This window comes from Penicillium arizonense (genome assembly GCF_001773325.1).
Source record: "Penicillium arizonense strain CBS 141311 chromosome Unknown PENARI_contig008, whole genome shotgun sequence".
Taxonomy (NCBI): domain Eukaryota; kingdom Fungi; phylum Ascomycota; class Eurotiomycetes; order Eurotiales; family Aspergillaceae; genus Penicillium; species Penicillium arizonense.
In genome coordinates this window covers 241,138-262,713 of record NW_019173285.1, presented here as the reverse complement: position 1 = coordinate 262,713, position 21,576 = coordinate 241,138, and the positions used below count along the sequence as shown (strand labels likewise).

Genomic DNA, 21,576 nt, shown 5'->3' with positions numbered 1-21,576 from the left:
TCATATTTTGGTAGAGTTGTATCACTAAGATGTATTTTTTACTCCGTACGGTGATTTAATCTAGTCACTGTAACTGTAACCCTACTGGACCTGCCTTGCATTTGAAGGATCGATACTGCTGTCTAAGCTAAAGGGTCTTTGAAGCGGAGGTCACACTCGTATGTCTCTATCTACGCGCCAGCCTTCCCTAACCATACATCTCAACCTCGGACCTGAAATATCCCTCCCTGGGTACTTGATTTGAGTCAGTGCAACGTTATGGCTTCAAAGACCCTCCTTCCTATAGATAGGCATAACTTATCCCATCTCATTTACGGATACGCCAAGTGGAAGTGATGTTGTCCAAAAGGTATAAGTTAGTATCACCTCCAACCCAAGAACTAGCCCTAACTCTATATCCCAAAAGAACTAATAAACTAGAATCATGTTCAAATTAACAAAACCCCATACTCATACTCATACTCATACTCATATTCATATTAAAAGACACCCGAAGGAAAGTGTGCCAACCCACAAACCGCTATACAACCCAAACACCAAATCCAACCTCCTCTTCTTCTTATCTCATTCCAAATCTCAACTACCAACCTAAACACCCTCCGCAATCCCACTCAAAAACTCAGACAACCCAAAAGCCCCAGGATCAGGAACCTTCCCAATCCACTCCTCCTCACTCCCAACATAAACAGTCCGCCCGAGCGAAGCCTTCATCCCCTTCGTCCTCTCAGTCCCCTCCCTCGCAGCGGCCGCAGCACTCCCCAAATCCCCAGTTTCAACAAGCGTCTCAATAAACGGCGTAATGGCATCAACAAGCGTCCGATCACCAACTTTAGCAGGCGTATACTTCCCCAACGCCTCCAACGACATCTGCAACGCTTTCGCCCAGATCTCCGTTGTAACAGGCGTAGGCGTCGAAGCCGTACCCTGAGCGCGCAGGCCGTGCGCTAGCGCGTTGAGGAAGATGGCGTAGATGGCGCCGGATGTGCCGTCCATGACGTTTTCCACGACTGTTACGATTCGGTTGAGGGTTACCACTATGTCCGCTGTTAGGGGTTGCTTGGTGTTGTTGAGCAGGGACTGGATTGCTTCTGCGCCGCGCTTTAGGCCGATGCCGCAGTCGCCGTCGCCGACTATTGTGTCGTAGCGGGTTATTTCTTTCTCCGCGGCTATTACGCGGGAAAGGCCTGATGAGAGGACTTTCTGGACCGTTGCTGGGGGGACTTGGTAGGTTGTTAGTTTGGGGTTCGGTTTGGGAGTGGTGGAATGGAAGGGAAGGGATGGGATGGGGTTAGGGCTTACGGGTTAGGTTGCTGGGGATATCTTCAACTTGGACGGTCGTCTTCAGATCGACGGGTGTATCGATCCGATTTGCCCAGGTGGATGTGTTGACAGGGGCAGACCAGCCGATAGCTTCAGCGGGTGCATCCAGGAGTTCCAGCATGGATTTTCCAGCTCCGAAACCTGGGTCAACTAGCTTCATCAAGGAGATACTGAAACCCAGGCCGTTCAGGCTGGTTAGGAACGTTCCGGTGATGACGCGCACCATGTTGACCTGGTAATCGCGTTCCAGCTGGCGGTAGACTTCATCGGTGATACCGGCTAGCTCGAGCGGGCTGACACCACCGAGGTTGTTGATCAGAAGAACGAACTTGTCTTCCGGCTTGCGGGTCACATAGCAGCGGTCCGGGTCGTTGTGGTCGAGGAGTTGGAGGAGCATACTCTCGACCAGCTCGACGAGGTCGAACTTGACGCGGTGCGAGCCTGGCTCGTTGTGGATTCCCATTCCTACTTCGACCTCGCCATGTGGGATGGTATCTTCGGGCAGACCACGGCCAGGCACGTGGACATGTTCCAGCGATGAGCCCAGGGAAACGAGGTTGGCATTTGCCAGCTGGGCCAAAGCGTAGACGTCATCCAGCGAACCACTGAGGAAGAACAATGTAACGTTAGCCTTTCATCCCTCGACCATGATCACCATCACACAAGATAACAAACGTACCCAGCCTCAGCCAAAGCACCAACCATCTTCAAGATCAATACACCACCCCCAATCCCCCTCCTCCCAACCTTCCCGCCCTTAACCCGCCCAACACCAACGTCATCATTAATAGCAAAGAACTCCGTGCGAATCCCCGCAGCGCGCGATTTCTCGGCGGCCATACCAAAGTTCAACACGTCACCGGTGTAATTCATAGGAATAATCATAACGCCGTTGTCGGTGGGGACGCGGTCGATCGCCGCGCGCCGGATCTGCTCTGCAGACGGCGAGGCGAAGATCGTACCTGCGACCGAGGCATCGCAGAGACCGGCTCCGACGAAGCCGGCGAAGGCGGGTTCGTGGCCTGAGCCGCCGCCTGTCACGATGGACACTTTGTTCGCTTTGCGGGGTGCATCCGGGCGGCGGAAGACGATTTTGTTTTCTCGGTCGAGGGCTAGAGAGGGATTTGTTAGGGTTAGGGAGTTGAGGGCTGTTAGGACTAAGTGGTCTGGGTCCGTGAAGAAGTGTTTGGCTGGGGTTTTCAGCGTTAGTATTTGTATCCACTTGTAGTATGAGTTCGGAGTATGGAGAATAGAAGGTGTGGGGAAGATCGGGGGTGGAGCGTACTCTGCATCGTTGATCAGTGGATGTGTTTAACCACGATTTGGAGAGTTGCGTTGGTTTCGGGAGTTTGATCTGAAAACCGGGAGGAGCTTGTATAAATATCCAATCCTCGGATGTTTGATCGGATTCGTAATTTCCAAGAGAGGAATTGCTCGAAACCTGAAAGGAAGCTCGATATGAGCTCTCGGATTGGAGAGTGTTGCGGGGGGAAAAAGTGGGGAGAGACTGGTTTCGTGTTAGACGTCAAGTTACTTCTAGCTTGTACCAAGTAAGGGTACCGAATCCCAGCTCATATCCCTGAGGCTGAGCTCATTGCCAATGCGGGGAGCGGGTTGGAAGAGAGACTCACGATGTATAGAGTATGGAGTATAGAGACACAGATTCCCATCTATACTTCCCTCGCGGGATACCATCCCCTCTTTTATGGCAAGCCATACCTCTCCCAGCGCATTGGGTTTTCTTTGAGTTAGGGGCGACTTTTTTTCATGTTCACATGAGCAGATGAGGGTCTGGATGCAACGCTTCGGCTTACCCTCTGCGGGAATCCCGCCAGGTACATTTCTTCTATCGTCCGATAACGCAGTTCACCGCTAACATCCCTGGGACTACGATATGGTTATTTGATACATCTCTCTCTCCACTCTCGTCCGAGTGGTTACTGGGCGACGTGCGACGTGCGTCGACTTGGATTTGGTAGGTATGCCGGTGCACATACCACCTCTTTTTTATACTTGTACTTGGACATTTGTGTTTAGGGAGAAGCAACGTAGATTATATACTGTTGACTGTTGAACTGAACTGTTAATTCATTGTACTACCCTGGATATGCATCCCGATTGGCAATGGCATTGCCACTATCACCACTGTAGTCAGGGATAACTTACCGCAATTCCACATCATGAGACCAGAAAAAAAATGATCTACGAAAGTGTTGGGGATCAACTGTCAGATCCAGGGGTGTGTGGGGTAAAGTGCATGGGAGCTGGTCATGGGGTGTTCCTTATGTTTCCACCTAAGTAGTATAACTTATATGATAAGTTATTTATAATCTCTGATCTTACAGTATGTAATATGTTGTGATTATTTAGAACACATCCTAATCCAGTCGATGTTTCCCCCGAATACGGTGGCACGGCATACCTCTTTCGTCCCTACACGAGCTCCCCTCGTACTTTAGTGTGACCCTAGCGCCATCGGCACTGGCCGAGGTCGAGCTCGGCACATAAGTAAACCCAAGACCAGATTCGTACTTGTAGACTTTTGGGTCCGGAGGTGCTCCGATTCCCCGGGCCAAGGTTGTTGGGTCTGGTCGTCTATAATATTAACTCGATAAGAATAGATATATGTAGTATTTCAGGACTCGAATGGGCAAACGTTAGATATTCCAATGCTAAAATAACCTTCAAACACCTCATATACTACCTAATGTTATGTGGCTGGCCACTTTTCTCTTCAGTCTTCCGGGCTAGGCTGCCCCGCCACAAATATCCCGAGCATACCTCAAACAAGTAATCGCACGCGCTAGTCAAGATACATAAAAATAATGAGTGAAAAAAGATTCCCTATTCCATAACCCCAACCATGTCCGGATGCGTGCAGTCGGTGAATAACACAGGAAAGTGAAGTACTGTCAACGGCGAGAAGTAGAGACGTGGTCTATGCCACGTAGCTGTATGAATTGGTACCTTCTTTGCGCTCCATGTAGTCTTTCTCGATGAGCCTAGAGAAAAAAGGTATTGTTAGACACGACACATAGCAAATACCACGCAGTACTGTGGAACACAGTGGAGGGACAGGGTACGTACTTCTCAATCTCGCCCTTAATCTCCGCAGGCTGCAGCGCACCCCGACTCTTTGTGGCATTGAGAACCTCCGAGATCAACTCGGCGTGACTAAGGACCTTACGACTCTTCATGAGACGCACGATAGCAGCCTGCGTCTCGAGGTGTCGATCGGCGGAGATACGTTCGTGCGTCGTCTTATTCTCCTCTTTTGTTTCCTTGAGTTGGATCTGGTTGATCTTGATGCGGGTTTGTTGGTCGGTGAAGTCGGCGTTGAACCAGAATTTATCGGTTGGGTTTACGTCCTTGCCTTTGGGGCTCTTGACTAGGACTTTATATTTGGCACAGGCGACTGACTGGAGTGTTCGCTTTAGTTCTGGATCGGCTGTTGTTCCTCGTTAGTTGGAGTGATGGTTGGGTGGGGGTCGGAATACTCACACAATCCAGTCGCTTCTTGTATTTGGGTGTAGTCTAGGCTTTCGCCATCTCGGACGTCATTAAAGAGTAGTAGGACGATTGCTTGGAATGAGCTGACAACTAGGTTCTTCATGTTATTGCCTTTGCCGTTGGCTTTGGGGAAGTATGCATTCAGTTGACAATGTGACAGTTGATGCTTCCAGTCGAGTGTTCGCCCTTTGTGCTTGGTCTGGTAGAATGCCTCGAAGTTGTTGATGGACTTGGCAATTTCGGATGGAATTCGCACGGGGACGTCGGGGTATGAGGGCCAAGAGGCAGCAGAGAGGACGCTGACATGTAGAGGAACCGGTGTGCGTTCCCTATGTGACCGCTGCTTCTGCAGCGCATCAAATGCTGCCATTTCAGCTTTAGCAGTGTCCATGTCATTAAACATGGACTCGAGATTGTGTGTGAAGTTTGATCCACATTCATTCTTCAGACGAGCCAACATGCTCTTCTCCGCCTCGTTGCTCGCACTTCGGCCCATCAGCAGACGTCGTGCAAGATCATTCTTGTAGAAGGCTTCAAAGACTGCCTTTCCGTGTACAAACCGGAAAAGGTCAAGCACTTGATCCATTTGCCGATCGAGTTCAGCGTCCTCATCGATGAGGGTCTGGCCTTCGGACGGCACCTTGAGACCACCCTTGAGTAGCCTATCCACGTATTTGGCAATCATCTCACCAGCCTTGGGATTGTCGGTGCCACCTGTGGACTCCATCTTCTTCCCGCGGTTCATGAAAGTGCCAAAGGCCTCACGGAGGGTATCGCCCAGTTCATCATTTGAGTTGAAAGCAGAGCTCCAGATATCGTCGGCCTTGCGCTTGAATTGGAGAAGGTTGACGACCATGTCTGCTTCTCTCTCCGGATCGAACACGATCCCTTCACCCTCTTCGACGATGTATTTCTTGAAGGCACCCTTCAGCTTGAGGGTCAAATCCCGTCGATCAAGCAGATTGTAGAGCTGTTTCAGGGCATCCTTATTTCCGGCTCGCATCAAAGTAAGCACATCGTTGTCGTTGGTCAACAGGTCGGTTTGCTGTACGATCAGAGTCTCATCCAAGAGCTCGGACAGCTTCAACCTCGTGCTGCGGGCAAAAGAGAACAAATTGCAGCGTTCCACTTCACGTTCAATCAAGCGACGGGTATTGTCGACGTATGTAGCCAGGTTTCCTGCAACTTCCCGTTGACACCACGAGGTAACAAACTTCTCGGACTCGGCCATCAATAGAGGTTCGAAGTCACTGCTGTAAACATCAAGATTGTGGAACAGTTCCATAGCCTCTCTTAGCAGGGCCGAGTCCGCCAGTGCCGCGACATCTCCGCCTCGATCAGCAGCAATTAAGTTGTATGCACCCTTCAAGATCTTCGGCTTCAAGCTGGAGTCATTAAAGATATAAGACCGGAACTGGATCAGTCCCATTTCCCGGATTACAGGCTGGTCTTTAGAATGCAGGAGGAACGACTGGTCGAGATAATAGAATATCCAACGGACCGTAACCTGTAAAACAATCAGCATCAAGTACCGTACCCAATCACCACAATTCCCAGTTCGGTTCACATACAAGTCTCGAATGCCACGCGGACCACGTCTCAAGAACAGCCCGCAATGTATCAACATCCGTACTCCCAGCCGCCCTAGCAACAAGACCCTCCCTCATCTTCCCATTAACATAATCCCGACACCGATCCTGAAGCCTCCTCGCCAATACAGCAGCGCGCTCCTGTCGACAAATATTCTCCCCACCCTTGTAAAGCTCCTCAAGCGAAGAATCCGGCTTCCGGCCATCAAAAACAGCCGTCAAAGCCGCATCAAGCTGCGACCAAACCTTATCAAAATAAGACTCCTGATTAAGCCGCGGCCCAAGCCTCAAGTTCTTAACAACAAGCTTCTTTGCGCCCGTATGTGGAGAGAAGTTGCTTTGCCGAGCACCGACATTCAAAGCCTGCGGTCGACCCGGCACGCCGCCGCCGACGCTGACGTTATTCAACCCAGATCCAGACCCAGAGCCAGGCCCCGACGACGCGCCCCGAAGCGGTGCGCCGCTCCTAGGCGGGGATCCGGAAAATTGATACATCTGATTCGGGGCCGGATGGGTGGGTTTGCGAGTGGGAGATGGGGAGCGGCGAGGCCGCTTGTGGGACTGGAGGAGGTCGGAGATGGATCGTTGCGGCGATGGGGAGAGCTTTCTCTTGCCGGACTGGCGCTTACCGCTCCTCTGATCGCCTTGAGAGTTTTGCTGCATCTACCCGATTTGGCCCGACGGGGATGATGAATGGTGGATCGAGATGGGGATCGGGGGAGGTTGAGGGGATGAACTCGGCGCGATAAGATAGAGCTCTCTAGGGCGGACTTGAACTTCATATATACAGTACGGAAGAGATCTACTCTTTATATTTGTATGCACATATACTTTACCTATGCATTTTCACTCTGGGCATTTGTCCTAGAGCTACCTAGGGAGACATTGCAGCTTATATCCCCGGAAAATGTGATAATGTCACCTCTTGCCGCTTTTCGACGAGTCAAATTGAGCTGTGTTCTCCATCTTCTCCCTCTTCTCTACATCTCACCATTCTCTTCACATGGATGAATTTGAAATCAATGACCTGTTTTCGATCGACGAATTCGACTGGAATAAGCAAGATGAAACCCCAACCATCTGCGCCGCAGGGCAATCCAATCCCGCATTGCTCAAAGCTATCTTGGCATATCACACAGCACGCAGCACAGACGAATGCCTGCCTGTTCAAACATACATACAAATAGAAAGTCTATCGCCAAACTATACCATATCCGGGGCACTCAATGGTAACTGGGAATCTCCCATGACAGCTGCCATCCGCGCCAATCCTCCCCACAATGTCCGACTTCTTCTGGGTGCGGGCGCGGATCCTTATGGCACAGCTTGAGGAGTATGGAGGACTATTCAGTCCGATTTCAACTAACTCATTTACTCGTGGGACTTGTGGTTATAAATACCGAGTCATACTTCATACTAACAAAAGTCTACCAATCAAACAGTGAAATCATCATATAGTTAATCGTGGACAAAGAAAAGCCATGCAACGCTGATAAGATACAATCATCAATGTACTTGTCCACTGTTCTTTTTGTGTTTTGGTTTATTTTTTTCTTGGTTCGTTTGTCAAAAGAAATGAATATGTATGCATAAAACAGGCACCATAAACAGGGCGTAAACTCATCATCGGCCTTGGAGCATGTATCGAGCACCGAGAAGGGAGTACCAAAACCCCATCAATCGACACGAGGGGGACTTCTTGATTTCTTGCCCATGGGACTTGCGCTCGTTCTGTAGGGTATGAATTAGCTTTTAATCGCAATATAATGGGGTCGCAGGGGAGCATACGATCTCCGACGCTCGCCTTCCTTCCGGAACCCTTCAATGATCTTAGCCATCTCTTTACGAGAAGCGTTTGCATCGACCTTCCGCCCTCCAAGACTCATGCTCACTTTCTCATGCGCGCTAGCCTGTAGCAAACGCTTCATGAGTAGATGGCGCATATTCATGCAGACGAATACGCCACAATCACTGCCGCCGTCTTGTTGGGGCGAATCGCTCAAATGCATAAAGCGGATTGGCATGTTTAAGAGATATCCGAATTTACGGGTGACGGTATCTGCTTCCCAGACGTTTCCTTGGTATAGCGAGTCATAGTGGAAAGCGATGCGGTCAACGATGGAGATCAATAGCAGGGACCAATGTGTGCCTCCTTCTGCTTCGTTGACATTGCGGCAGTCGTTTATTGGTAGGAAGACGTGAGTGGCGTTGCTGAAATCTGGGAGAGCTTCGCGGAGGGTTCGTGGATCGGGTGTTTGGAGGATCATGAAGGACATGCTTGGGCGGAGGAGGATGATGTTGGATGATTTGTAGCGGGTGAGAAATTCATGTTCGAGGTATCTGGATCAATTGAGTTGCAATCAGCCACTTGTTTCGGTGCTGGTTTCCGGTTCGGTTTCGAGGGGTTCTGGACTTACTCCTCCCAAAATGAAATAATCTGTTATGTATTAGCTCAAGTGTCCAGCCAGGAAGATTGTCTCGCCAAACCCACATTATCTGTGAGCCAGTCGTTCTTGAGAGTTTGCATGTCCTCTCTTGTCACTGCTTGTACGTCAGCTACCAGCTATTGCTGTGCTCGTTCGGGGAATTGGACCATACATCGCACGTCATAGTCTGGGGGCACCCGAGGGCTGTCTGTAAGTATACCGCTTGGCAATCGCGAGGTCCGGGCTCTCTTCCGGGGACTCACAACTCAAAAAGGCATCCTCGGGGTTCAACTGCATGGAGTTAGCAACTGCACCAATCTCGACATCGACTCCGAGATCCAACTCACCATATCACCAAACCTCCCCCGTACTTTCCGCAACTTGTTCATGATGGCAATATGCGCAACGGTTCACGGGAAAGAAAGTATATCCAAAAAGGGCAGCAGTCGCAAAGAGCCTCGAAATATGTACTGCGCCACCGTCTCAACCGCGCAACACGTACCGACTCCTAATATAGCCCGACTCCACAATATGCAGTGCCGACGACGATCCTCTGTGCAGAAGTCTCAAGCCAAGAGCGCGGCCCACAGGATAAAAGAACGTAGATATGAATAGAGCACAGTGGCCAGAGGCGAACGACAACTGAACTGCGATATCCCCAATTCTGCAGAGAAGTGGGAGTGGGACCCGGGGCGGGTTCTGGGTCGGGATTGGACGGTTCCTCGGAGGATGAGGCCGACAGCCTTACGGGGTCGACGAAGGGATCGAAACGGGCTGGATGAGGGCGGAGGGCAGGTTGATGTGTTTCAATGGCGCATTTTTGTCTGAAGCGGGCTTGGAGCGGGGTGTGTCGATCTTGGTGATGTACAGAGGAGGGTTGACTGGAAATCACCCGTGTGTCTGGTACCGAGGCTGTTTTCTTTTATCGGGCTTGGGGGTCGAGGGTTGGGAGGGTATGAGCGAATCCTCAAAAGGACTGACTCTGGTGCCTGGCTAGGAATGCTCCCTGCGATAGTTGGGCACTGGCGTCACATGCAGGGTCACATGATCTGATCAGAGATGTTGGTCTTTTGTCATTCTTTGGGGTTTTTTTCTTATTTTCTATCAAAGGGAAGAATTATCTTAGCTGATTCTCGGCGCTTGGAGTACTGGTATACTGGTGTCAAAGAAGATCCATGGATGGTATAAACTTCGATTGTTCCAGTGTACTCCGTACCAAACATAGATATACTTCTCTAAAAGGTTAGCGACTATTACACACAGACTACAGAGAAAGCAAGTTTGAATAGAAACCGAATGATTCGTAAACTGAAAAAGAAAAAGGGGGTATCTAAACACATGGCCCATAGCCCCGGAAGATCAAAGATATCCAGGAACCGTAGGGGAAAAAAGGGAAAAAAAAAAAAAAAGAAAAAGAAAACAAACTGCTAAGCAGCGAGCATGAAATGGCCCCGGGAAAAGAAATAAAGCAAATCAAAAAGTGGCAGATAAGAAGGCAAAAGATATGCAAGCAGATGCGCCACTTTGTAGTTGTTGCCCTGGTCATCCATCCGTGGGGGTATTATGGCAATATGAAGACATCATGAGATAAAAGAAACAAAGCTGGAACATGATATCGTAGACCATATTCGAGAGCCAACATCATTTTTTTTGTAATCCTTTTGGTCCTGTTTCCTGGTTCTTTGTTGTATTTGTTGTATTTTTGTTTCGGCATATCAAGAACATGGTCAAATGGTCGGTCGTCGGTGATTGGGTGGTTGATCTAGTCTCGGATTTTAGCAAAATGCTTGTTCCAAATCCATCCAACCGTGTGAGTGACATCGTCCTGGTTACGGGCAAGCCAGAGCTCGCCCTTTTCGCCAATGACGTCGAAGACGTCGCCAGAGACGTATGTTAAGTATGAATATCCACCCTCGCTGCGGGCGTCGATATCAAAATTGTAAAGGCTGGCTGCGCAAAAGAGAACAGCGGGTGCCGCGGAAGAGCCGGTGTTTATCGGAGCCGCTGGGGGCTCGTTGGGCGTATCGGACATGGGCATAGCGGACGAGAAGAATCCAGAGTAGCGGCCGGCGGGAGAAGACGGAACATCGGTTGAGTGTGTGCTGCTGATCACATCTGCCAGGAAAGGTGTGTCCAGGCTGAGCTGGGGCAGGCTTGGGAAGGGCTCTGTTTCAGATGTTCGAGCCGGGGTGCTGGAGCCGGTTACTTGCTGCAGCAATTTGCTGGGGCCGTCTGATACGACACGACCAGACAAAGTGGAATCAGCGCGGTAGCGGCTGCTGCGAACTGACTGGCCTTCCATTTGGGGTGACTGGAATGGATGGCTTCCGATGCTGAAGTCACGAGACACCTTGGGTGAATCTTCTGTCATGGACCCGGGTCTGGTAGAGCTGTTGATTGTTGAAGACCGGCGAGGAGAGGTTATTCCGGTTTCATTTGAGGGCGACATGGGCACCAGATTGAGTGACGAGGTTAGCATGGACCCGTTGCAAGAACTCAGCTCTGACATTCGAGCTTCCATAAGAGTGTGGTCAGAGTGGAAGTCGGTGATGAGCTTATGAAGATCACTGGGGAATGCTTCAACGTGGGCTCCAATCTTTTTCTGCAACACACCAAACCAAGTAGTTTGGATCTGAATGAAGTTTTTGAGACAGGCTTCCATCAGCTTTGAAGTCAGGGCGTAAAGCTTGGGCAATTCGTCTTTGAGTGTCTCATTCAAAGCCACAAACTGCTCTCCTTGTTCGGTGGTTTTCTTGTCTGGTTTGTCACCACGGTCATTGATGGCTTTGTAGCGCGCATATTCCGGTAGCCGCTTGTCTCGCTTTCTCATGATTCGCTGTGGTCCCTCGTAAATCTGAAGCAGTTGGACCATCGGGTCGATGACTGATTTACGGACAACCTCAAGCTGTAAAATGTTAGAGATGTTTTACTATATAGACATGTCGCAACTCACGTGTGCCGGCAGCGCTTCCGTCGTGATTTCCTGAACTGTTAGTTTGAATAGATGCCACTTGCTCTCCAGCTCTGGATAGCTGGACTGCTCCATGGATGTCATGCTGACAATGGCACCAGTATACTCGCTGAACTGGTCTATGTACTGTTGAATATCCTTGGTGTAGCTCTCCGCATCACGCATGACCACCTGCAACTGGAAGTACCCGTCGCCGAGTTTCTGCGCCAAAGCATCATAAGTTTTATCTTCGAACAAATCGGAAAGCCCAACTTGTTGTCTGAACTTCTCCGTGCGACGACCAAATGCCTTTGACAGACCAGCACGCACATCTGACTGGTTGCGCTTCCGACCGACAGCTCCAACAATTTCCACTCGCTTTTTGAGCTCGTTGATACGGTCAGCAATGCCCGCGGTTTGTTCCATTGCCTTGGCAATTGCGGCTCTGTCCGGGTGATCATTTGGCGTGGATTCCAGAAGTTGGCCTAGAAGTAGCGGGAATTTCGTGATTCGTTGCACTGGTTTAACAAGCAAAGCGTCGAGATTCCAGGCTCTAGTGATATCCCCTGCAAAACGGTGGCATTCGTCCAGCCAGATGGCCACCTTTGGATTCTTCAATAGAACCGTGAGCTTCTTGGTGGCGGCTTCATGGTTCATCAAGTATTCAGTGTACACCTTTTCCATTTTAGCCATGTGGGAGAGGAAAACACGACCAACAGCTGTTCCACGATCCTTTTCAAGATCCGACAATTTGTCACCCTCGGGATTTTCATTGATTGTGGAGGGAGATCGGTCGATTCCGAGACCATTCTTGCGATTGCGCCTGCTACTCCACCGTTGGGACAGTGGTATGACATAGACCTGCTTGACTGCTTGCTTGAGGTCGACCAAGAAGGCATCGGAAAAATCTGCTACTTCTCCAATATTGCCGAAAAGAATCTTGACATCTTCAGCAGAAAGATCCAGCAAAGAGGTTGATGTCCCTTTGTAGATATCCTCAACAATCTTCATGTCATTGCCGAAATCGTATTCGGTGTCGACAATTTCTTTGATAACATAACGACGCTTCTTGAGACGGCGCTCTTCCGGAGAAGGAGACTTGCTGGTCTCAGGCCGCAAAGGATTCTCTGAGGACGGAGCAAGAGACGTGGCTGAAGAGTCGGCAGCGCGAGGGGATTGACCCTCATTGTGACGCAGCAGCGAAGAGTTTTCGCTACTTCCCGGGCTATGTCTCATAATAGCAGGAGCAGACTGGTTGGTTTCGGCTTTCATATTGCTTAGAGGAACGGCTGGAAGTTCGCTTGCTGGCCTTTCCTCAAACTTTACTTGAGCCATCGTCATCGACGGGTTCATGGATGAAGTTGGGAGATGAGCTTGGGATGTCTGCTCCCTGGGAACATGGGTGTCAACAGTCTTGGGACCGTCGTTCGGGCCGCCCGAGGCCCCAGCGTCCAGTGTCGAAGGCACCAACCTGGGTGTTAGCATGTCTTCGGTATCAATGCCGTCGGGTTTATTTGCAGTAGCAGCGTGTTCATCATCAGCAGCGATCTGCATCCAGTCCATAATGGAAGGAGATGCATGCTCCCAGTCATCACGCCCAACCAGACTAGCCGTATGAGACAGTCTATCCGCAGGGACGTCCTGGAATCCTGGAACGACGACTGGATCATCAGTGAGACTATTGGCTCGCCCATGCCCACGCATATCCATAGGATGAGTTCGAGGCTCGGGCGAGATACGAACCGTAGGCACGGGGATATTGTGACCTGTGCCTCGAGTCAACTCTTCAAGGTAGAGCTGCGTAACACGCTTCGAATCCCATCTACCGAGCCGAGCCAAGTTGGGTGGCGTAGAGAATGCATTACCGGCTGTATGCGACTCTGATGCCTGAAGAGTGCTCGGTCCTGTTACACCGTAATCCTGAAGAGGTGACGAATATTCATCGTCGGCGATGGAGGCTGGTCTGGTTGAGACAACTGAACAAGTTTCAGTTGGGGGCTCTGTGTCACGGCCTGCAATAATACTATCGTCACAGCTTTCATCATACTGCTCGTCACAGGTGGAATGCTGATTTTGTACAGAAGAGGACCATGAACTCATACTCCATCTGTTCTGAGGCTGGTTCATGGCCGATGCCTGTTGCATTGATGTATGCTGAGGCTCTTGGGTGTCGGTACTACTTGATGAATTGTAGTAGGTTTTCGTATCTCCGAGCATAATTTGAATAGACTCCTTGTCATCGGTTTCCGACATACTGCAATCCGGTTCATCGCATGAGTCGTCGCTTGGGCTAGATTCGCGGATTTGCATAATCTGATTCAAGATAGTCCGGTGAGATAAGCTGGGGTTCCTCTGGAGAAGCCCAGACTGCGGCTCCGGGTCGAACGTGGTAACGTGGGTATCGTTGGAATCGGTTGTGACAGCTGAGCATGGAGCTATATCCTCGGAAGGCTGCAGCTCGTCTCCCATAGACGGGCCCTTGTTGTTTACTCCCTGCGGCAGACCAAGAGTGGGAGAGTCCATTGTCGTATGTGGTGCCGCGATGTCTGATGCCGGGAGCGAAGTATTGAGATGTAGCTTCGGAATTCCTTGCGCACCGTTTTCCTTGAAGACGACCGGAGTGGTCGATTCTTTGACTACAGTAGCCATATCTTCGGGTATTGGAGGATTGGCCACAGGTGGAATGGGTGTAGTTAAAGGTTCTTCTGTTGGTGTCTTGGAAGCTTCATTTGCCTTTCGGTCTCGAACCAAAGCGCGGCGTCGAAGCTCTGCTGCAGCTTCTTCCTTTCGTTCATTCTCCTGGACCGTCCGATTGAAAGCCTGTTGGATGCGCTGGCGGCGAGTTTCAAGATCGACATTACCAAACTCAGGGATTCTGCGTTGCCGAGGCCGAGAGCGCGGGCCGTTATGCTCGACTTGCTTTTGTAATGACGAAAGTGTACTACCAACTCTCGAGCGTGGAGAGACCGAGGCACCATGTGAGACGGGTTGTCGGGGTCGCGAGCTACGCAAAGGAGGTGATTTTTTGGGCGGAGGAGCAGCGATGTATGCCTGAAGTCGTCGACTGGATTCGGATAATTGATTGCGGGTTCGGCCAACTGCCAGGTCTCGTCTGCCATGCGAGGCTATCGCAAACGAGGCGGGATCATCCTGTGGCATGCGGGATGGGCTTTGTTTTGGTGACGCAATAGGAAGGCGGCTGATGCCCTTGGGCGGGACGGTAATGGCAGCAGATCGGCTGCTGAATGTCGGGTTCGAGGTGGGCGATAGGGCGTCCGGGCCGGAAGCAGTGACAAGACGGTGCGAGGAGACAGGAATGCGAGACTTGGAATTTGGACTGTCCGGGGGACTCTCACCGGCCTTTGACCGCTGCAAGGGCGCACGAACTGCCATTTCAGGTTCCCAAGGCTCGGCAAGGGGTTCTCGTGAAGGATTTCTATCCAAATCACTTCGTACTCTGCGGTGTTTTCCACTGCTTACTCCACCGTGGACTGCCTCTAAAGAAGTCGTGTGTCCAAGATACCACGCAGTAGGGGTCAATGGTGACTTTGCAGAGTATTCGGCTTGGTCGATGAAAGCTGGATTTGGGCTTGGGATACTTCCATCAGACCCACGACGTCGCAAGTGCGATGGAATTCCAAGGCCAGTGTTGTTGACCTGAGTGTTGATCGACAACACTTCACCACACAAAGGCCGCCGAGGATGCGACTCTTGTATCCGTTGAAACAAAGGCGGCGGAATTGCGTTCGTGCGGAGAGGTGCCGGAACAAACTTCCCGACTTCTGGTGATGAAGGTATGGAATCTAATGCACGAGGATAACTGGTGATAGATGCTGGCGAAGAATCGCGAAGGTGACGATGGCGAGACAGGATACGAGGTCGGTCAGTGTCTTCAACACTACTGCCAGAAGGACTCGCTGCTCGAGAGGTCGAACGAGATGCGGAGGGTCGGGGGAGAACCTGGTCGGAGGTATTGTTGAACTTGTTGATCAAATCTTTGAACGAAGCCTGGCGGGATCTGGGACCTGGTCGTGAAGCTATGTCGGATGGGCCTAAGCTTGAGGAGTCTGATGCTGAACGGTATGTTTGTCGCCGGGCACGCGATGACTCCAGAACATTTGTTGGCAGCGGTGACACTTTGTCACCCATTTGTGGATAGTCGGCCGCAGCCATGCCTGTTGTCACATCGCTGAACCCTTCGCTAACATTGGACGTTGCCAAGGCCCCACGGCGGTAATAGTCGGCAGGGTCTGGAGACTGCCCTCTATGCGACTCGGTCAAATGATTGGAAGAATGCGGGTCACTGAAAGTCGGAGAATACGTGGTCGAAGGTGCTGGGTTGAAAGGTACGGTCGGCGAGTCTAAAGAGTGGCCAAAGGATTGTCGCCCAAACGGGAGCGGCTCACGATCCCGAACACCAAAAGCCTGTTCGTCACCGCCAGACATTTTGCATGCTTCAGGCCGATCGACGTGGACTGGCACCTTAGGGAGCTGATGCGTTGTTCCGGGATGTTCGCCCAACGAGGATGTCGCAGGTGAGTCGGTTCAGGCTACAAAGCAATCTTCTCGGGTGGCGCACACCCATTCAGCATTCATATTTGAGACACACGCAAACCTCACACCGAGGGGAGTTCCCCTTCGAATCCAAATCAAAATGTGGGGAGATTCGGATCGGAGATTTTTTGGGTAGTGTCAGGAAGAAGATCGGCTTGAGGCCGACGCCAGAAGAAGCCAGGAAGCAGACGAATGGGAAGATCGTAGGCGAAGGCGGGAGTGACGTTTGTTCGTCTCCAGCGGGCGCTGATAGGCGATCTGGGGAGGGGGACAGAAATCCTGGTGGGCCGGTTTATTAGCTCTCCGGTCCAAGCCGTGCCTAAGTACAGAGTAAAAGGGGGGGGTCACTTACTACCGACCGTCGATCCCTGAGGTGGTGAAAGAGAGGTGGGGAAGAAAGAAGGAAAGAGGTAAAAAGACAGAAGAAAGAGAAGAGGAGAGAGGAAGTGAGGCGAGAGGAGGCCTAGAATGGTTCACGATCAAAAGAAAAAAATGGCGAAACAATCCCAAGTCCGAGATTTAATGGTTTAATTTGAAGGAGAGGTTCCGCATAACTTACATGATATTATATTATATATTACATCATAAATCATAAATATTACATTAACTTACTACTTACTATATTTATACTGCTATACTGTTCAGCCACATGGAAAGTATTCAGGAACAAGTAACTTCGCGTCTTCCCCTGAGTGGAGCTGACGGCCTTTTCTAGACCGCCCGTTCCATGGTTCATTGCATTGTTTAATTAGAGCCTCTGATTGGTCATTCCCAGCCTTACGCGGTTTCACGTGGAACATATCGAACATCTACCTAGGTATAGTTGTGTTTGGATTCAACACCAGGTCAACAGGTCAACAGGTCAAGGTTAGGACCTAAGTTGGGTTCCATTCCTTTACCCAAACTCTTCCGCGTGACGCGTTACCCATTGACGCGCAGTGCACTCATAATGGGCAAAAAAAGAAAGAGACCCATCAAGGATCGGGGTCCGCCTTCGTCTCACCCGAGTATCACCAGCTCTCCCCGCCGTTTCAGGAACCCGACCCCATCCACTGGGAAAACAAGCCATCCCGTGATCTCCCTGTACTACCGACAGGTAGTGACCTTGCGAGAGTACCTCCTAGAGCAACTGCCAGTGACGTCCAAGTCGCGTCGGCGCCGCATCCTGGCAGGTTCGCGAGCCGACGACCCAGCATCCCAAACATCCCAAACACTGGCGCATCTGCTGGACTCCACTCTAGTGGGTGTGCTGAAGGAGTCCTCACCGACTCTCAACTCCGAACGCCAAAAGGAATATCTGTCTTTTACCCAGTCTCAGTCACGGTCTATTCTCGTGAGCACAGATACTGGTCCGGCCTGTCCGCAATCCGAGGTGCGTCCGTGGCTGCTGAGTAATCTTACAGACCTGACCACTGACCCTTGCTGCAGGTGGTTGATTTCGTTATTTGGAAACTGTTCAACCAGAATGGCTCTTATTCAAAGCCCCAGCATTTGCTGGCACATGGATTCCAACGCCCGGCTATGGGGTTAAATGCCCTTGAAACGAGCATTCCGGGCATTGTGTCTCAATTTCCCAATCAGAATGTCCGTACTCTCAAGGATGGTGCATGGGCAGAGGTCTTGGACCTGCTTGGTAGTAATGGAGACGAGATCATGATGCAATTGTTATTCGATTGCGGAGTTTTTGCGGCTATCAATGCTCGAAAAGGCATTTACTACCAACTAAGTGGTAGGTTTCGTCGATTTAATGGCGTAAAATATTGTGCTTATGATTTCCATACTAATAGGGTCACCGCTGTCAATACTTGAGCCGCTGAATGATGGCACAAGCCCCAATGAGCTCGCCAAGACAAAGACAAAAGGACCACCTGTCAGTGCCCGGGACCTCCCCAAGGAGAATGGCGACCGCAAACGAGACTCTGACAAGTCTGTTCGGGGTCCGAACAGCATCATCTTTCTGCGCCGGCGTATACTCTACGGACGAGCCGAGTCCAACGTGAGAACACCATCTGGGTTAGGAAAGACACGTATGTCCATCGCCGATTGAAGGTTGCATCCAGACCTTAATTGACTTTTTATTATAGATGTCCTTAACCGCTTCTCGTCGCTTGACTCAGCAGCGCAGACTGTGCATGTGCTGAAATATGTCTTTCCCCGGCAATTCGGCCTGCTGAACGCGTTTACGGTCGACCCAGATGGCCGCAGCAGCACAGATGACCTCAAGAGTTTCATGTTCCGAGAGAATGAAATATCTTCTCTGCAGGAACAGAGACCTCGGCGGGCCCCCCAAAATGGGTGCGTAGCATCAGATGAAGGCATTGAACAAATGAAAGTCCCTAAAAGGCTTCGTGGGAGTGCCATTGAGCTTACCCGGAAACTGCGGGCTCGCAATGCACGGTGCTCCTACGTGGAGCTGCTGCGATACTATTGTCCAACTGATGTGAGGCATTCCTATCACTTGCGGGTAGTGAGTAACTGACATCTTGCAGCAAACCGGTCCGCAGAGGCTTGGCGCCTTCGCCTCGGATATCAAGTCGGACATCAATAAAACCGAGCCTAATTCATCTATTCCATCAAATTTTGTAACGCAGGTACCACTTGGCCAGCTATCGTCAAGTACAACTTCGGCGCCGACACCGTCCGATGCCACGACGTCAACGACCCACACAGCAGGCGACTGCTGTGGAATTGAGATTGAAGAAAACCCCGCGATTCAGAAAGCCCGAATGAGTCTGACTGATTATGCCACTCCGACATCTTCGGTTTCCGCATTCTGTCGGTCGGTGCTCCAGAAATTGATACCCCGTCAATTCTTTGGAGTTGGTCCCGATGGCACTCACAACCTACGACTGGTGCTTCAAAACGTCGACCGATTTATAAAATTGCGCCGATTCGAGAGTCTCAGTCTGCACGAAGTGTGCAAAGGCATCAAGGTTAGTTGCCCTGTGCGTTCTGAGACAGACTCCATACTGATCGACACTCTAGATCACAAGCATTGCTTGGCTGGAGCCACCCCAGACCCAGACTCCAGCATCTGAGACAAGATCGAAGATCTCTTTGTCCGATTTGCGCAAGCGCATGGAGTTACTTCATGAACTTATTTTTTGGATCTTTGACTCAATTCTAATCCCTCTGGTTCGCTCTCACTTCTATGTCACCGAGTCCCAAACACACAAAAACCGTCTCTTCTATTTTCGCCATGATGTATGGCAGCAATTGATCGAGCAACCTCTCGGAGATTTAAAGGCTACTATATTTGAAGAGCTTGAAGCAAACCGGGCCCAGCGTGTGCTGGCACGGCGACCACTTGGCTTTGGTGCTCTCCGTTTGCTCCCCAAGTCCACAGGTCTCCGGCCCATCTTGAATCTTCGCAGGCGAGTCATGAAAGAGTCGTTTTGGGGCGGAAAGCGGCGCACGTTCCTTGCTCCCAGTATCAATTCAAGTATCACTCCGATTTACAACATGTTGAATTATGAGCGACAGCAAGCGCCCGCCAAACTGGGATCGTCCATGGCGTCTGTGGCAGAGATGCACCATCGGTTGAAGACATTCAAAGAGCAATTGACCGATCAATCGCCTTCAGAATTCAAGGGTCGGAAATCCAACATTCCACCCCTGTACTTCGTTAAGCTTGACATCCAAGCTTGCTTTGATACTATCCCCCAAAAGAAGTTACTCAGTCTGATAGCAGAGCTGGTCTCTGAAGAGGGCTATCATATCTCCAAACATGTGGAATTTCAGCCTGCTGCTCAACAAGGGAAGCCCGCGCGAAAATACATAGGTCGTGCTGCCCCTATGATGAAACCACAACACTTACCGGACTATATCAGCAATGAACCCGCAGGCCGAAAGGCCAACACTGTATTTGTAGACACGGTAGGTCAGAAAGACTACAACACCGGAGATCTTCTGGGGCTCTTTGATGAGCACGTGCGATACAATCTCGTCAAGTTGGGCCAGAAGTACTTCCGCCAGCGCAACGGCATCCCCCAAGGCTCTGTCCTTTCCAGCATCCTCTGCAATTTCTTCTATGCTGAGCTCGAGCGGGAGGTATTGGGTTTCATCAAACCCGAGAACGCTCTGCTCATGCGACTAGTGGACGACTTCCTACTCATCACCCTCGATGCAAATATAGCAACACAGTTCCTGGAAGTAATGATCCGCGGCCAACCCACCTATGGTGTCCGAGTCAACCCAGCCAAAAGCATGGCAAACTTCAGCGCAGCAGTCGATGGCATCCTGCTACCCAGACTTGAAGGATCACCTTTATTCCCATACCTGGGTAAGCTCATCGACACGCACACACTAGAAATTCACCGCGATCAAGACCGCATCCTTGAAGGCGGCGAATCAGCCGCTGTCACTCTCTCCAATACCCTCACCGTCGAATCCAGCCGCCTCCCAGGTCGCACCTTCCAGCGCAAAATGCTCTCCTCCTTCCGCTTGCAATTGCACCCTATGTACATTGACGACGGACACAACTCCCGCGCAGTCGTAATGGCAAACCTGTACTCGAGCTTCGTGACATGCGCCATGAAAATGTACCGCTACATGAAATCGCTCCGCGGCCGCGCACAGCCAGGATCCCTCGCTGTCAGTCAAACTATCCAAGCCCTCATATTGCAGACACAGGGCATGATTCAGGCCCGGCGTGCTGATAATTCCGGGTCTTCGTTTTCATGTTTCGTGCAGCAATCGCATGTTATCTACCTGGCAGCAGCAGCTTTTCGGTTTGTTTTGAAGCGCAAACAAACGCGCTATCGGGAGGTATTGGGTTGGTTGGATGATAAGATCAAACAGGCTCGACCTACATCTGACTCTCAGGCATTGAGGATGATGCGGGTTGTGAAAAAGAGTAATGAGAAGTTTGAGGAATGGCGGTTTTAAGTGGAATTATCTACAACAGCTATTGTCCAATGAGATCTATGTAAATGTACCATATCTGCTTCCACCGCGGATCGAGCAACATTGGATAAAGACCCGACTGGAGAGAGATTGTGGTTCAGGGGTTCGAAAGATATGTAGAAATCATACTTGATACAAGCTGATATATGATTTACATATAGAAGGCTGTGTCTGCTCATCCCTTCCCGTGTCAGAAATGCGTTAATACCTGCGAGGTACAAGGTTGAGGGTCCAAATCTCCGTAGTGGGACGAGTATTCCCGAGGTACCCCCCTGTTCTCGGCCAGACCGAGTGCGGCACCGTGCCTGAGGCTGCTCCGCTT

The 21,576-nt window shown here is 50.7% G+C and overlaps 5 protein-coding genes across 5 annotated transcripts; 1 reads left to right on the top strand and 4 right to left on the bottom strand.

The window, feature by feature from the left end:
- Positions 1–588: 588 nt before the first annotated feature.
- Positions 589–2,612, bottom strand: PENARI_c008G07730 (uncharacterized protein; the record flags this gene model as incomplete). Its single annotated transcript, XM_022631523.1, has 4 exons — positions 589–1,220; positions 1,300–1,925; positions 2,000–2,510; positions 2,606–2,612. The coding sequence occupies 4 exons, from the start codon at positions 2,610–2,612 to the stop codon at positions 589–591; spliced, it is 1,776 nt and encodes a 591-aa protein (XP_022488581.1).
- A 1,646-nt stretch (positions 2,613–4,258) lies between these two features.
- PENARI_c008G02202 (cullin family protein) lies at positions 4,259–7,082 on the bottom strand (the record flags this gene model as incomplete). The annotated part of the gene is made up of 4 exons (XM_022631347.1): positions 4,259–4,322; positions 4,408–4,768; positions 4,822–6,337; positions 6,402–7,082. 4 exons carry the CDS (start codon positions 7,080–7,082, stop codon positions 4,259–4,261), a joined length of 2,622 nt encoding a protein of 873 aa, XP_022488686.1.
- A 1,013-nt stretch (positions 7,083–8,095) lies between these two features.
- PENARI_c008G09148 (Ulp1 protease family protein) lies at positions 8,096–9,234 on the bottom strand (the record flags this gene model as incomplete). Its single annotated transcript, XM_022631577.1, has 6 exons — positions 8,096–8,150; positions 8,208–8,759; positions 8,837–8,856; positions 8,911–8,960; positions 9,043–9,136; positions 9,193–9,234. The coding sequence occupies 6 exons, from the start codon at positions 9,232–9,234 to the stop codon at positions 8,096–8,098; spliced, it is 813 nt and encodes a 270-aa protein (XP_022488783.1).
- Positions 9,235–10,607: 1,373 nt separating this feature from the next.
- On the bottom strand, positions 10,608–16,241 carry PENARI_c008G10527 (putative Rho guanyl nucleotide exchange factor; the record flags this gene model as incomplete). Its single annotated transcript, XM_022631621.1, has 2 exons — positions 10,608–11,750; positions 11,799–16,241. The coding sequence occupies 2 exons, from the start codon at positions 16,239–16,241 to the stop codon at positions 10,608–10,610; spliced, it is 5,586 nt and encodes a 1,861-aa protein (XP_022488580.1).
- Positions 16,242–17,298: 1,057 nt separating this feature from the next.
- PENARI_c008G09477 (telomerase reverse transcriptase) lies at positions 17,299–21,236 on the top strand (the record flags this gene model as incomplete). Its single annotated transcript, XM_022631587.1, has 6 exons — positions 17,299–17,721; positions 17,778–18,078; positions 18,137–18,376; positions 18,434–18,789; positions 18,839–19,282; positions 19,335–21,236. The coding sequence occupies 6 exons, from the start codon at positions 17,299–17,301 to the stop codon at positions 21,234–21,236; spliced, it is 3,666 nt and encodes a 1,221-aa protein (XP_022488575.1).
- Between the last annotated feature and the right edge of the window lie 340 nt (positions 21,237–21,576).